The sequence below is a fragment of the Synchiropus splendidus genome, chromosome 7, assembly GCF_027744825.2.
Source record: "Synchiropus splendidus isolate RoL2022-P1 chromosome 7, RoL_Sspl_1.0, whole genome shotgun sequence".
In the NCBI taxonomy this organism is placed as follows: Eukaryota; Metazoa; Chordata; class Actinopteri; order Syngnathiformes; family Callionymidae; genus Synchiropus; species Synchiropus splendidus.
Window position 1 is genome coordinate 11,759,798 of NC_071340.1, and position 13,349 is coordinate 11,773,146.

The window sequence follows — 13,349 nt, forward strand, 5'->3', positions numbered from 1 at the left end:
GGGGAAAATTAATTTGAAAATGGTCAGTAAAATAACCACAACACCTTTTATTTACAACATTTCTGTACTGATTCCTAGATCCCTATGTTTGTCTGATTTCACAGTGTAAATCTTGAATCTTGAAATAAAGATATATGTTCATTACGTTGCTGATATACAATGAAAGATTTGTGTCGGGAGGGTGGCAGTTGTGGTCTTAGATGGAATGATGGCGCCACCAATCCATTTGGAGCCTTGTCAGTGGATGAATCTTGACGTGTTCAGAGCTGCTGCAAGTGGAATTGAAGGGTAAAATTGTCCATAATTGCCATCAAGCCTGGAGTCACCCTGTGCCTAGAAGACAGGATAGTCTGGCTCTACACAGCATGAAGCCCTTGAGGTGTTACTCCCCAAATGCTGGTGCTTTGCTTCCAGTAACCACCCAGATATTTCTCGAACTACAGTCACCAGTGTGACATGGTGCTAGTTGCACCAATATATCATATCAATGAATCTATTAATGCAACCAAAAACAACTGGAAAGAGAAGAGTAGATATCTAATCCCCTCCTACAACGGTATGTGACTGTATTTGGTTGAGCTGCTGAGCTGAAGGGGCATTTTTTCCTCTGCACCACAAACAGGATAAAATGTAATATGTGTTTGTCAGGTGACACTGTGAACACTCAGAATAAGTAGTGATCGTGGATAAATAACTTCAAATAACAATTAAAATGCTCCTTAAATATAGAAGAAATTCACCACTTGACTTTGTGAGCTTTGTAGTGAAGCACATTTCAGCACTCTGTGTAGCTGCATTACCCAAACCCAAGCGTTAACACAGATGATATAGCCCTCTGGTAACCTGTGACCTGAGACAGTTTGCTGTCCACCAAAAGCCAAGAGTTGTTTTCCAGAATGGTCAGAGAGGTCTCCTGCTGACCTCAGCCGTTCACCCCTCTGTCTCCCTGTTCTCCCCAGCGAACACGGAAGCCTGAACATGTCTTGTCCACAGTTCACATCAGTATGTTCTCTAACCTGACTACTTTGCACTCTGATCCTCCACTCCACAGTGGGGAAACCATATATATTCTTTTCACACGGGAGACCTATTTATATCTTCCTGGCTGCACTCTTGCTTTGATTCTATGTTCTTTCCATTTGTTTTTGTTCTGCTACACTCAGCTAAAATCAATAATTAATTTGTTAGTTTTAGTTAGAACACACAATCTTTTAAAGGTTTCCCCACAAACATGCAATGTTTGGAAGCAACACTGTCGCAGCTGCGGCACTTGTGAGTCTTGCTCCAGTTCTTTATCAGTCTGAAAATGTTCATTTTCCTTGTTACCGTAGTGATAAGCTCAAAACACGGTGCATAGACATTGCACATTTGCAAGGCAACTGAAAAAACAAATGGCTTTCATGAGGCCATTTTAGAGTCTATCAAAGATGCTTTGGCAGCTACTAGTACTGTGAATTCTAGATTATAGAGTGCACCGGAATATTAGCTGCAGCCACTAAATTTAACAAGGAAAATAGCTGTTGTTCAGACATAGACCGCGAAGGTCCATGAGCTGCCTGTGTAGTGGTGCTGTCTACGCCGTAGAAAGGTCAGTGGTGCTTAAAAATGCATGAAGATCACTTCTAAACTAGTGCTAAAAACAGAGCCCAGCATCGAGACTGACTCATGAAACAATCTTGTCAATGTTCTGAATTTTTCTGATCTTTTTGTTTTGCTCCGTGTTTTCTCTCATGCTTTTATTTTGTTGTTGCCTGTTCGCTTCCATTTCCTTCTTTGTTTCCAGCTTCCTGAGCGACATGGCTGGGATTCATTTGCGAATCAACCTCACATAGATTTTATCACCTCGGTCCCAGATGGTTGCTTCGCGTCCTCACGGTAAAACTCCTTTGATCCTCGCTTCTCTCGCTTCCCTGTCGTTCTAAATTCAGTGTGTGCTTGACGTTTTTTCTCAGCCGCCTCCTTAGTTACTCTCATTCCTCCACCTTCATTTAAGTCTTGCTTCTGTTGTGCGCGTGCGTGTTTTGATTAGACTCACTTGTTTCCCCACGTTCCAGTTTTTCCTTGTGTGTGTCATTTAGATCCACCGCAGAGTGCTTTTTGTTACTTGGGCCACGTGAGCAACCTCCAAGTGCGTTTTCTGTTGTCCCCCTTAGTCAGGCTTCTTATTAATCGCTTGTTTCCTTGCTCCATGTTTGGTGATTGACGTCCTTGGTTTACCGTTCCTGTTCATCTTTGTGTCTATATTATTTATGTTGTGCTGTTCCGACATCATCATCAAATCCGACTCAGTTCTCCAGGACACCGGCTGTGTTGGCGGAGCTGTTAACGCGCTTAAAGGTAAATAAAACGCTTGTGATTTCATCGGTTTGATGTCACAAGGCTCAATATTTAGGCAGCATGACGCTCCTTAGACTGTAAGAATCCACATATTAGCCACATCACTGTATAAGCTGCAGGGTTCAGACTGCACAAAAAAGCAGCACCTTATAGACTGGAAATTACGGTATTTCAATTGGTCAACACATCTGAGTCACATGCAACTCCCATGTCTGACTCACTGAATTACATCACTGAAACTATTTGCCACGAACAATCCATATGAGACTGAATGAAACAGCTGAAGGACATACACTATTAAACCGATATCACACTGTGACCCTGCTTCACGTCTCCGCCAAAGCACGTTAGCATGCACAAGCAGGTCCAAAAAGACAAAATGTCTAACCCCCACCGCCCCCCTCTAATTTCATCACTCCCTTAACAGACCGACAATACATGATTGGCATGAAGAAAGATTAACAACGATTGCATGGCAGATAATGAAAAGGCATGAGGGGCTTTAACCAGTGATCTTTCACGACTTAAAAGAGCTAAAGACATGTCGTGAATCCAGCCTATTATTTTTCCTCATCAGCATCCACGTCCTCTCATCTTGAAGTGACGGGAGGCGATGAGGAGAGGAGGGATGATCAATTATGAACTGTGAACTCCCCCTCGGTGTGGCTGCCTGACTGCTGGCTGTAGATAAAGCGGAGTTATGACAGCCATAGAGTACCCCCTCATCCATAATAAAGCTCAGGGAGGGACGGCTCTCTCACACCAGGAATATTAAACCCCCCAAAGTATCCGCACTTGAGAACATTACAGATGACAAAATGCTGTTGCTCTTGTTAAAGCTTCACACAAGACAGGGTGGATATTGTGACTGCGAGAGGGAACGCTGTCAATTCCACCACTTGAAAGGCCAGCAGCAGTAGCGAGATGTGTTACATTGTAAACGCAAGCCACTTGTGAAATCAGTCTTGTAAATATTGTCCTTTCAGTTCTATCCTTGAAAAGAATATCTGTTTTGTTAGCACTACCTCTGGTGGGTTCATCATCAACAACATATGCCTAAATTCTGGTGCTAACAGAGTGTGGCTAACATTCAGCTGGATTCTGAGCTGAGCTCGTCTGAATTTGACTTTTGACAATATCAAAGATATTTCAAATGCTAGAAGGGGCTAATGATATAGACAAAAATACTTTAAAAATGAACCCAGAACATGGGTGGAAAGCGGCTGCCTAGCGGATATCTGCGGTGGCTAGTTGTTTTCTTGTCATTTCTATTTTCAAAATGCGGACTTGACCAACGAGTCACAAGCAGAACTAAGTTCTGGTGTATTGCTGTTGAATAAATATATGTTCAAGGCACTTGAAGTGAAGGCCACGGTTTAATTAGAAAGTACCTCCTTAATACCTCATTTTAATTCTGTTGACAGTGCAATTCAAAACTAGACACCACAGCATAAACTTCTAGTTTAAATGTTGGGGAAAAAAGAAAAAAAAAAAAAACAAACTTCTGCAGCATACTTTCTGTGCATAAATGAGCAATTAATTGGTCTGCTGAGCCTTGTAGCATTTAGCCACATCATTACAGTTACATGTTATGGCTGTGAGTGAAAATACACTCCAGGGCACAGGAGAAGATGAAAATGAGAATTTAGGTTTTCCACACCTCCTCCTCCTCTATGGTGTTTTCCTCTCCGCACTTTTAGATGTGTGCAGCGTGGACCTCATGTTGTGCCCTGACAGTTCATTATTATACCCAAGGCTAGCAAGTCACACTACATTAGCTGGTGGTGTGCATGCACAACAAAACAGACTAATGTCACCCGTCCTGCTGGTCTGAAGGGTATTTGCCATTTATCCCGTGCACATACTCTGAAAGAAGGAACACAAATGGAATCGTGATTGAAGAGAATTCAGGGGTATTGATAATGTCATTGGTGTGTTCAGGGTGTGCAAGCTTTAGGGAAAAGTGACAGGGAAGAAGCGTCTGCCTTCAATATCTGACATAAAAAGTTAAACAAAATCCTAAACACTCACTGCTGCAAAATTAAGTACGTCTAGAATGACAGTAAAATGGAACATGCTTTGAAATTATTTCCTGAAATCTGTATTTGTTCCACCAGACAAGGGAGTGTGGACATCATCTTGAGATGTTTGTGGCTGTGGATGACTCATGGGTGTTTCCCCATGTCATCTTAAAATGAGATTTACAATGCATCCGCCCAGAATGGACGCAGTGTCATAGCTCCTCACACTAGATTAGTTTCACAATGTGAATATTCTGTAGTTCATACAGACACAGAAGGCCATAACGCCAGCCAGAATCACTCACAAGCTATGGACCTCTGACCATGAAAAGATGGAGAGCCTGCTGTTGAGGCAGAAGAAAGGTTGCAGGCTTTGTGACGGAGGGTTTTATCTGCCGATATTATTATTATTATTATTATTATTACACTGATTTATTCACCGATGTGTATGATACATTTCATGAATGGTATTTCACTTCACTTCATTCTATTTGACGTTCAAAACTGAGTTACAAGCTAAGTCATGGAAAATTCAACAAGCAACAAAACCAGCGCAGTTTGGAAGAAGGAGAGAGACAGTCCTAGAATACACATGAAACAATCATGAACAAAAATACGGTGTGGAATGGCAGATTCCTCCAGGAGCCTGATCCCAAACTGCAGGAAACCTTTATTTACTTTTGTCCCTGGAGTGTAAATGCATGAGAGAGACCCTGAACTGCTTCGCTGGCTTGAAGGAGTAGCTGTCAGTTGGTTTGATCAGAATTTGGAGGAAAAAACAAAACAAAAACAAAACAAAAACATTGATGTACTTCACATTTATTTTGTAGGTTTACAGGCTATATTTGAATGATTCAAATAAAAACTATAAATACCCTTAAAAATATCATTTAAAAATCATCCTTAAATCGATATTTATTCAGTTTTTCATATTCAGATTTTCTTAGTGCAGTGTAAGCATTTTCTTTTTTTTTTAAATTAAGAGTACCGGTAATCTGACACGCATTGGACAGTGGAACGAGAACATGATGTAAAAGCCTAAACTCAACAAATGTGTCTCTGGAAACACTGACACCCACCTCATTGATCAGGATCCAGTGACAGTCAAAGGCCACCAAGTTGGTCTCCACCACCTGCAACACACAAAATGAAATTCACGTCAGTTTCCAGGGACAAAAACCCACTGACAAACGGACGTGACAGGAATCTGCACACCATACTGAGATGTTTAATATAAAGTCAGGAAACCACAAGATCGAAATCCGATTTCCTTTAAAGACTCTTCCGACTCGAATAAAAATAATGTGATTTGCGATAGGTTAAGTCTGGGAGAGACATTATGGAAATGACGAAGCCTTGGGCACAGTGGGAGAGTTGGATATGTGACTTGAAAAAAAAGAGGCTGCATCAAAAGTATCTGAAAATCTCACACGCATATTCAGGTCTGCGACTAAATTCAAAGCGCTTGAGAGCATCAATTTTGTCAGATTTTTGAAGGTCGTGAAAAAAAATGTGCGTCATCTGATCAAAGCGTCAAGACGTTTCAAGTCTATGCGGATTATTTGTCCACTCAATATTTATTTACGCTGGAAATGAAAGACGGTTTGAGACAAAGAAAATTGCCACGTTGAGCAGATGCTTCATGTGTGATCAGTGAGCTCCTATGATTTGCTCCTGCACTGCTTTCAGTGCTGCAGTGAAATTGCTTTTGCCATTTTATTTCATTGAATTGCAAATTCACACCGTTTAATTCCGTAACTTCAGGTTCCAAAAACATTTCTCTGACGCAGGCAACAACATAACAAGGAGCTCAACGTGAAATCCACTGGCGGAGTGTTGTGCGTTTAAGGTTTCATCTACTCCGTGTTCAAACGCCAAAACACTTGTGAGCAGTTGACATCTCTTTCGAAAAACAGGAGGCACTGACGCTCTCCCTCAAAATAGACTTTCCTTCACCTTGAGGGACAGAAGAAAAGAAAAAGCTCAACATGAAAAGTTAACACGGCAGCTCAAATATTAATATGTGTCGACTCCGAGCCAGTCAGAGAGTTGTTAAACAGCACAGCAAGGACACTTTCAAACTTTACTGCCAGAGCAACAAGGACAGCAACAGGGGTCTGGAAGCTGAGCACCAATGCTTTGGGTCATATAGGAATTCATGTTAAACACATTATGACCCTTTGGGCCTGACGCATCTTAAATACATTAAAAAAAATTTTTTACGCGTTTATACGTTGAATTGCTTCACTTCAATGTATAATTTTTGCTGTATGATATGGTGCAGTCCAGACCTGTGTTGGATCACTCTAACTGCTGGTGAACCATTGGTGAACCACTCTGCTGGTCAATTTTGTACCTTCCTATGTTTTTCAATGGCATTACATTATATTATTATTACATTATATTTTTGTGCCTTTGTTTTCACCACCACTTGTCTTTTGTTCTGAGGCCTCTCCCATCCCTATTTGGTTTATGGACTTGTTTGTGCTGTACTACTGTTTATTTTATTTTATTTTGGAAAAATGTGTCAGAATTTCTATTATTATCTTGTATTTAAGTTTCTAATTACATAAATTTAATTTAAAATTGAGATAATGTAATTATTGCATTTTAAAAACTAAGGAAATGAAGTTTTCCATTCATAAATGAAAATAACATTTTCATTAACATGAATGTTCCTTTTTCTCCCTCTGTCAAGGATGACTGTAAACTCCTTATCCTTCTCCATCATTATTGGTGGCTACTTTCCACTGAATGAGTTTTTTTTGCAGGTTTTCAGGTTAATTGTTGACGTTTATCATCTCAGCATCCTCGGCTGCACTGTGGAACACTGGTGTGCAGGGAAAGATCATCAGGTGTGAATTATTCACTACAATCTTTGTGCCATTGTGGTCAAGTGGACTAGAAACCTTTGTTCTTCAAATGAAAATGAAAGTGCTTGTCTGAAATTTTGACGTAGCAAAATTGCTTTTTGCTGGTGTTCTTGTCCTGTCAGAGTTCATTCTGCAACGGCTAAAAATATGTGGAAATAGTGACAGACATAGTAGAAGCCGCTAGAAAAAATTGAATGAGAATGGCAGGTCACAGTCCCTCGGTACATCAGCATCATTGTTGCTTGAGAGATGAGGAAGAGTATCACCAGTGGTTCACATAAACATCTGTAAAAGTTATGGAATTCATTATTGGCTGGCGCTTGGTGACGTCATAATATACAAATTAGATACGTGAATTTGCTCCCCAAACTTTGGGTCACACTGAAGATTCTTCTCTTTTGCACTATGCCTTCATCTCGCAACAGTTTTCAAGCTACAACCCTTGGAAATAATGACATCAAAGGCAAATATGTCATTGAAAAAAATATCTCGATGGTCGTACATTTTTGGGGTTTTTGGTTATTTGAGCCAGCTCCAGCTTTGTTCTCAATCACTGAAATAATTTCGCCCCTGAAGTTTACTGGTAGAAAGTGCTCTTGTGTCTTGTTATTGCACTTTGTGTATTTATAAAAAAGGAGCGAAAAATGTTGAAAAACTGAAATGGGCAAAGCTTAAACACCATAATCTTTGGTGCTTTGGTGCATGCTATCCAGATGCTTGCTATACTACATACCGTCCCACCACCACCACTGGACCTCAAGTAGCCGGCTACTACTGGAGAGCAGATGGAGGGCTGTCATCCAACCAACCTCAGACTTGACCTAGGGCATTGGCCCCTGTCGCTGCAAAGCAGCTCAACAGTTAGAAGGAAGCTGATGGGGCCAGTCAGTATAGAATATGTATGTAACAGTCTGTGTCACAAGAGTGTTTTCTGGTACATGGTATGCCATCAACCTCATCTCAGAGAGAAAGATGAAGCGTCCATATTGCTTTTGGTTCTAATTTCTCTGCCTCCCATTGTTCAACATGAAATATCACAGCACTCCTCTCAAACTAATAATTTTCCACTTCTCCTCCATCCCCATCGCTCATCCTTGCTTCTCCTTAATTGTTAGTTTTCAACTTGGTGACTGAAGTCGCTGTTTCATTTGTAAAAAACGCAACCCTCTTCATATATCATTTGCAATAATTGTCTAGGTGACTACATCACAATGTGCCGTAAAACACTTTGCAGCCATAAACAAAAGACAACAGCTGTGGAGGGTGACAGAGTGTGGCTAATAGTAGTTTAATCTCCCACAGAGTCGCCATAAAACTTCATCATCGTAACACTGACGCCGGCAATAAAACATTCTGTCCACACACAACATTGCTGGGCAGCTGATATGAAGAGGTATAAAAAATGGTGGGGGGTTTGAGAACATGCTTGATGATCTTCAACATCAAGCATGTTGTCAAACCAGAAGCTGGTGGGGCCGATTTGGTCAGCAACGAAAGTAAATACGGCCTACATATGTCTGTGAGTGACAACTTCACCAGTCATACATGATGGAGACCAGGAGTTCCTGGTCCACTGATCACACTGATGCACAAGATACGTGGCGGCTAGGATGATAACAACAACAACAAACATGGAGGAATCCCTGAACAAAAGCAAACAAAAGCATCTGTTTGCTTTTGTTCAGGGGTGTTTTTCGCTACACAATGGCCAGGGTTTCCACTCCTCTGAATGTACTTGAAATTCTTATACAAATATTTTCAAGGCATCAAAAGAGCTTTAGTTTAAATACGGCAATATAAAAACTTGAATATAGACACCATCGTGATTTATTGTCAAACTGATGCAAAATAAACAATATTTTGATGTTTAAATGTGTGTATGGCTCCATCATTTGATTCAGTAATATATCAAATTCATTCAAATTGAAAAATGTGGCTCCTTGTGGCAAATATTGTTGTACCATTAAACTGCAATTATTTTTTTAAATCGAACCCCAACCCTAGAAAATACACATTTCATACTTAGAAGACAAGATGAAGAATTGCTGAACTCATACACAAACATGAACACAAACTTTCTACATTGAAAATCTAACAGACATTGTTTATTATTCCCCACGCATGAACGTCTGATGGTATTCCAGGGTCCTTCTGCAGTTTGTTTCCGCTTATTTCCCCCTGGAGATGGACAGATGTATAAAACTAATTAAGGAAAGGGCAGCTGCAGCAGCTGACATCCAAACTGCCTCATTGTCTGAGTCTGTGCGCCAATCTCCACAAACAAGTCTTCACAGAAACATTTCATATCGCCGCGATGAAGAGCCATTATGAAGGTCATTTGGCCAGTTTCGGCCGAGAACAAAGCCATTTATTTAGTGTCAATAAAAGCGTTCAGTGAAATCATGTTCATCTGCGTCTACTTTGTTGACATAACAACAATGCAATTACACAGCGATACGTCAGATCATGCATGACCGTGAACGCAAGTCATGAGACGAAGCTAAGGATTTTGCCGCTGCTGCTGCAGCAGGTAGAAACCACATCACATCTTTTACCTCATATATGATGCATGCAGCATCTGGCGCACCGGCATGACCCTGGCAAGTCAGGGTAAAATCCAGGGCAGCCATGGTGATGCAGAAAAACGAATACACAGCAGCAGCTTTAGGTGACAGCGGGAAAAAGAGAGGGATTCAACAGGTGAGCAAAATTGAGCAGATTAATTTCCAAGGGATCATATCTGGTGGGCAACTTCTTTTCCTCTTGAAGCCCACGCCAGAAGGGCAGCAGAGACTGAGTGATTCTATTGCTCTTGAGGACATTTCCTTTGCCGTCATCAAAAGCTTCTTCTTTCAGCCTTTCCTACCCAGGACTGAGAGTCATCTTCCTTCAGTGTAACCTGATCCGATTATCCTCCCTATCCTCTTCATGACCTCTTCATGCTGTCTTCCTCTTCTCCTTTCACCTGGTACCTCCTTTTCTAACAGTCTTCGTCCAACACACCCTCTGTTTCTCCACCCCACCTGTGCCAAACCATCTGGCCCTCATCTCGTGAGCGATCCCTCGGATACATTTGTCCATTATCTTGCCCTTCCTCTCCCCTCCCAAAGAGAAGCTGTCTTTTAAGCGTAGCGACTCCCAAGTGTCAAACTCAAGGCCTGAGGGCCAAATCTGGCCAGAGACTGAAGACCAGCAGAATGTCTTATGAGTGTTATGCAGCAACCAAAGAAACCAATGAGAGGCTTTAAGCAACCGCACTCTGTTAAGTCGAACATTTCCAATTGATAGTAGGGCGAGGACCGACATTCTTTTGTCCAGATTTAAATTCCAACCCGCTACTTGGGCACAGATTCCTTTCATATTTTGATTAAATTAAAGAGTTTTTTTTGTCCCAACTCGATTTATTTATTATATATATATTATAATAAATAAAGAGTATTATTCACTCTTTATGCATTTACATAGCAGTTTATGTGCAATAACAAGGTGCCAGAACACCTTCAGACAGCAATACTTCGGGGACTGATCTAGAGCCAGCATTATCCCAAGCCTCTGAACAGATGCAGCAGGAGAGAGACGCTGTGGGAGCAGGTTTAAATAACCCATATCCAGCTAATTTCACCGCAGTCTTTGCAGCCCAGGATGACCATCCATCACATAGATGGTGTTTTTCCAGTAGCTACAGAACAACCCTCCTGGAGCTCTACTGAGCAGTGGTTGGCAGAGAATGCTAATGCGCTAGCACAGAACTGCCAGCTCTCTCGCCACACCTTTACGCTATTACTACTCGCATTTCTAGTGAGGGGATTGACTGTAGTACGTATATATATGTTCTAAATGCCGTCCCCGATGCACTTGGCGAAACCGCACTGTTGATTGACAGTTCGCAGCCCGGTGTAAGCATCAGCTACCTGAATCCAGCAACGAGTCCTTAGCAGGCATTTGACAATAGTTCATGCTTGAAAAGAATTTTGCCACAAGTGGAAAACTTGTGTTTTTTTGAGATTACTGTGCAGGGCGTATTCCTGCCTTTCGCCCAATGACCTCTGGGATAGGCTCCAGCACTCCCCGCAAACCTGCACAGGACTAAGCGGTGGTTAGCTGAAGATGTACGGATGTATGTATGGTAATCTTTTTGATAAGTATAGACCCTGATCTCTGATGTAAAGCTTCACATTCACTCTGGCTAAACCACTGTCTCCACCCTGCATGCACTCTCTTCTTCACCATTTTAATCTCAAGTACATATACTGGATGTTTGCTTTAGTACCATTGGTTGCAGTTAAAATGCACTAATATTCTTTTATTTAGATTATTGTATCAACTAATACTGTTGTAAAATTACATGTCATTCATTGTTTTGGGGTTAAAGATGTAATATCGGTTAATAAATCACCTCACTGTCATACATTACCATAATTCACAGTACAAAAACCACCCATTAACTTCAAGGACATCAGGATATTTTATTGGTAACTGCACTTGGTGTAAAGGAAAAACAATCGTAAAAAAATAAATAATAAAGAAAAATGTTAAACTACCTGTCATTCATTGTTTTGGGGTTAAAGATTAAGATAACATCGGTTAATAAATCACCTCACGACTATATATTACCATAATTCACAGTACAAAAACCAACTATTAACTTCATGGACATCAGGATATTTTATTAACTGCACTTGGTGTAAAGGAAAAACAGTCAAGTAAAAGTAAACAATAGTGCACTGTTCATGGTGCTCGAAGAGAACGAGAGTGGGTGGAAATAAAAAAAAATGAAATTTATTAATTTAATTAAATGTTATGCTCCATTTGTGCGGAAATCAAGCTAATAACCTACAGCCACCCAAGAAAAGGAGCATATTCAGGCTTGAATATGCAGACACAGGCTGTGATCCAACTGCCACCGTTTAGCATGGATTCAGGAACATGAACGATGCAGTTGCCAGAAAAATCTGCGATGATTCTCCATAACTTTGGTCCCAAACAATAATAAAGAAGAGATATGCACGGGCCCGCTTTCCCTTCTGCGCTCACAGCTCCGTGTGTTATCAGGCTGTGTCAGCCAACACTGTTTCATGATGACTATAATTTGTTTGTAGTCATGTTTCTGCATATGTGTGGCGAGATAAGGTGTCTGCTTCTTCAGGTGACGTTATCATCTCAAGCCCTCAAGTCCACCTGAATGCTATTAGATAACAGATGGATCTGGAGAGGCATCACAGAAAGAGCGGAAGAAGAAATGTCACAGAGATAAGCATGTATATTTAATTTTTGCGGCAATTACAATGTAATAACAAGTTCCGATCAAGAGGGAGAAAATGTTCTTTTTTTCACCTAGACTATCTGTATTCTACCAGAACTCTCTATTGACAAATACCTCTCCAGTTTGTCAGCACATGTCCAGTGGATTCATTTTTCAGTTGGAATCGCAGTGTGATTAAAGTGGCATTATTGATTCCAGTCAGCCAAAGACTTCATGGTCTTTTAAACACTCTCCATTTATCATGAAAGATTTTAGCACGTCCAGCCCTTTCCTCCACTTTCTATCAGCCGCCTCCTGAAATATTCATAACTATGAAAACTCTCCCCCGCACCCCGCGACAACTCAGACAATCGGAAAACACATTTAGCTACTTAAAGAGTCCAACATTACATATTTATAACACAATAAATATTCATAGAAATTTAATCAAAAATCTAATCTTTGGAAGATTAGCACTGTAACTAGACAGTGTGAAACTGAAAAAGCACTAAGACAATGCATACGCACCTCCACTACGGAGCTTATATCATAACTTCAAAAAAAAAAAAAAAAACAGAGCTTGAAATCATATCAATAAAACAATGTAGGCTCACAGTGAAATTGAAGAACTCTGACCATAAATCAAACCCAATACCAGAGACCTAGATGAGAGTAATAATTGTGGCATAACATCCCGAATGATGTCACACTATTGCCAAGCCGAAATGAAAATAAAAATATTTCCACTGACTAAGACTCTATGAGACTCTAAGACACATATTGATGACCAAGCTTCACAGTTTATTTAACTGTGTGTATGTCGACTGTCCAATTTCCTGCTCTACACTTCTCTCCTGGTGTCCAACTTGACAGTCA

General features: G+C 40.7%; 1 protein-coding gene across 7 annotated transcripts in view; it reads right to left on the reverse strand.

The window, feature by feature from the left end:
• The window catches only part of grid2 (glutamate receptor, ionotropic, delta 2), a 410,310-nt gene that overhangs the window by 162,750 nt on the left and 234,211 nt on the right, over positions 1–13,349 (reverse strand). For all 7 annotated transcript variants that reach the window (XR_008415513.1, XM_053869669.1, XM_053869670.1 and 4 more), the window contains exon 5: positions 5,438–5,491. Coding sequence is in view for 6 of the 7 variants with exons in the window: in XM_053869669.1 (XP_053725644.1) it covers positions 5,438–5,491 (54 nt within the window). In the remaining variant the exon portion in view is untranslated. The remainder of the gene's footprint in view (positions 1–5,437; positions 5,492–13,349) is intronic.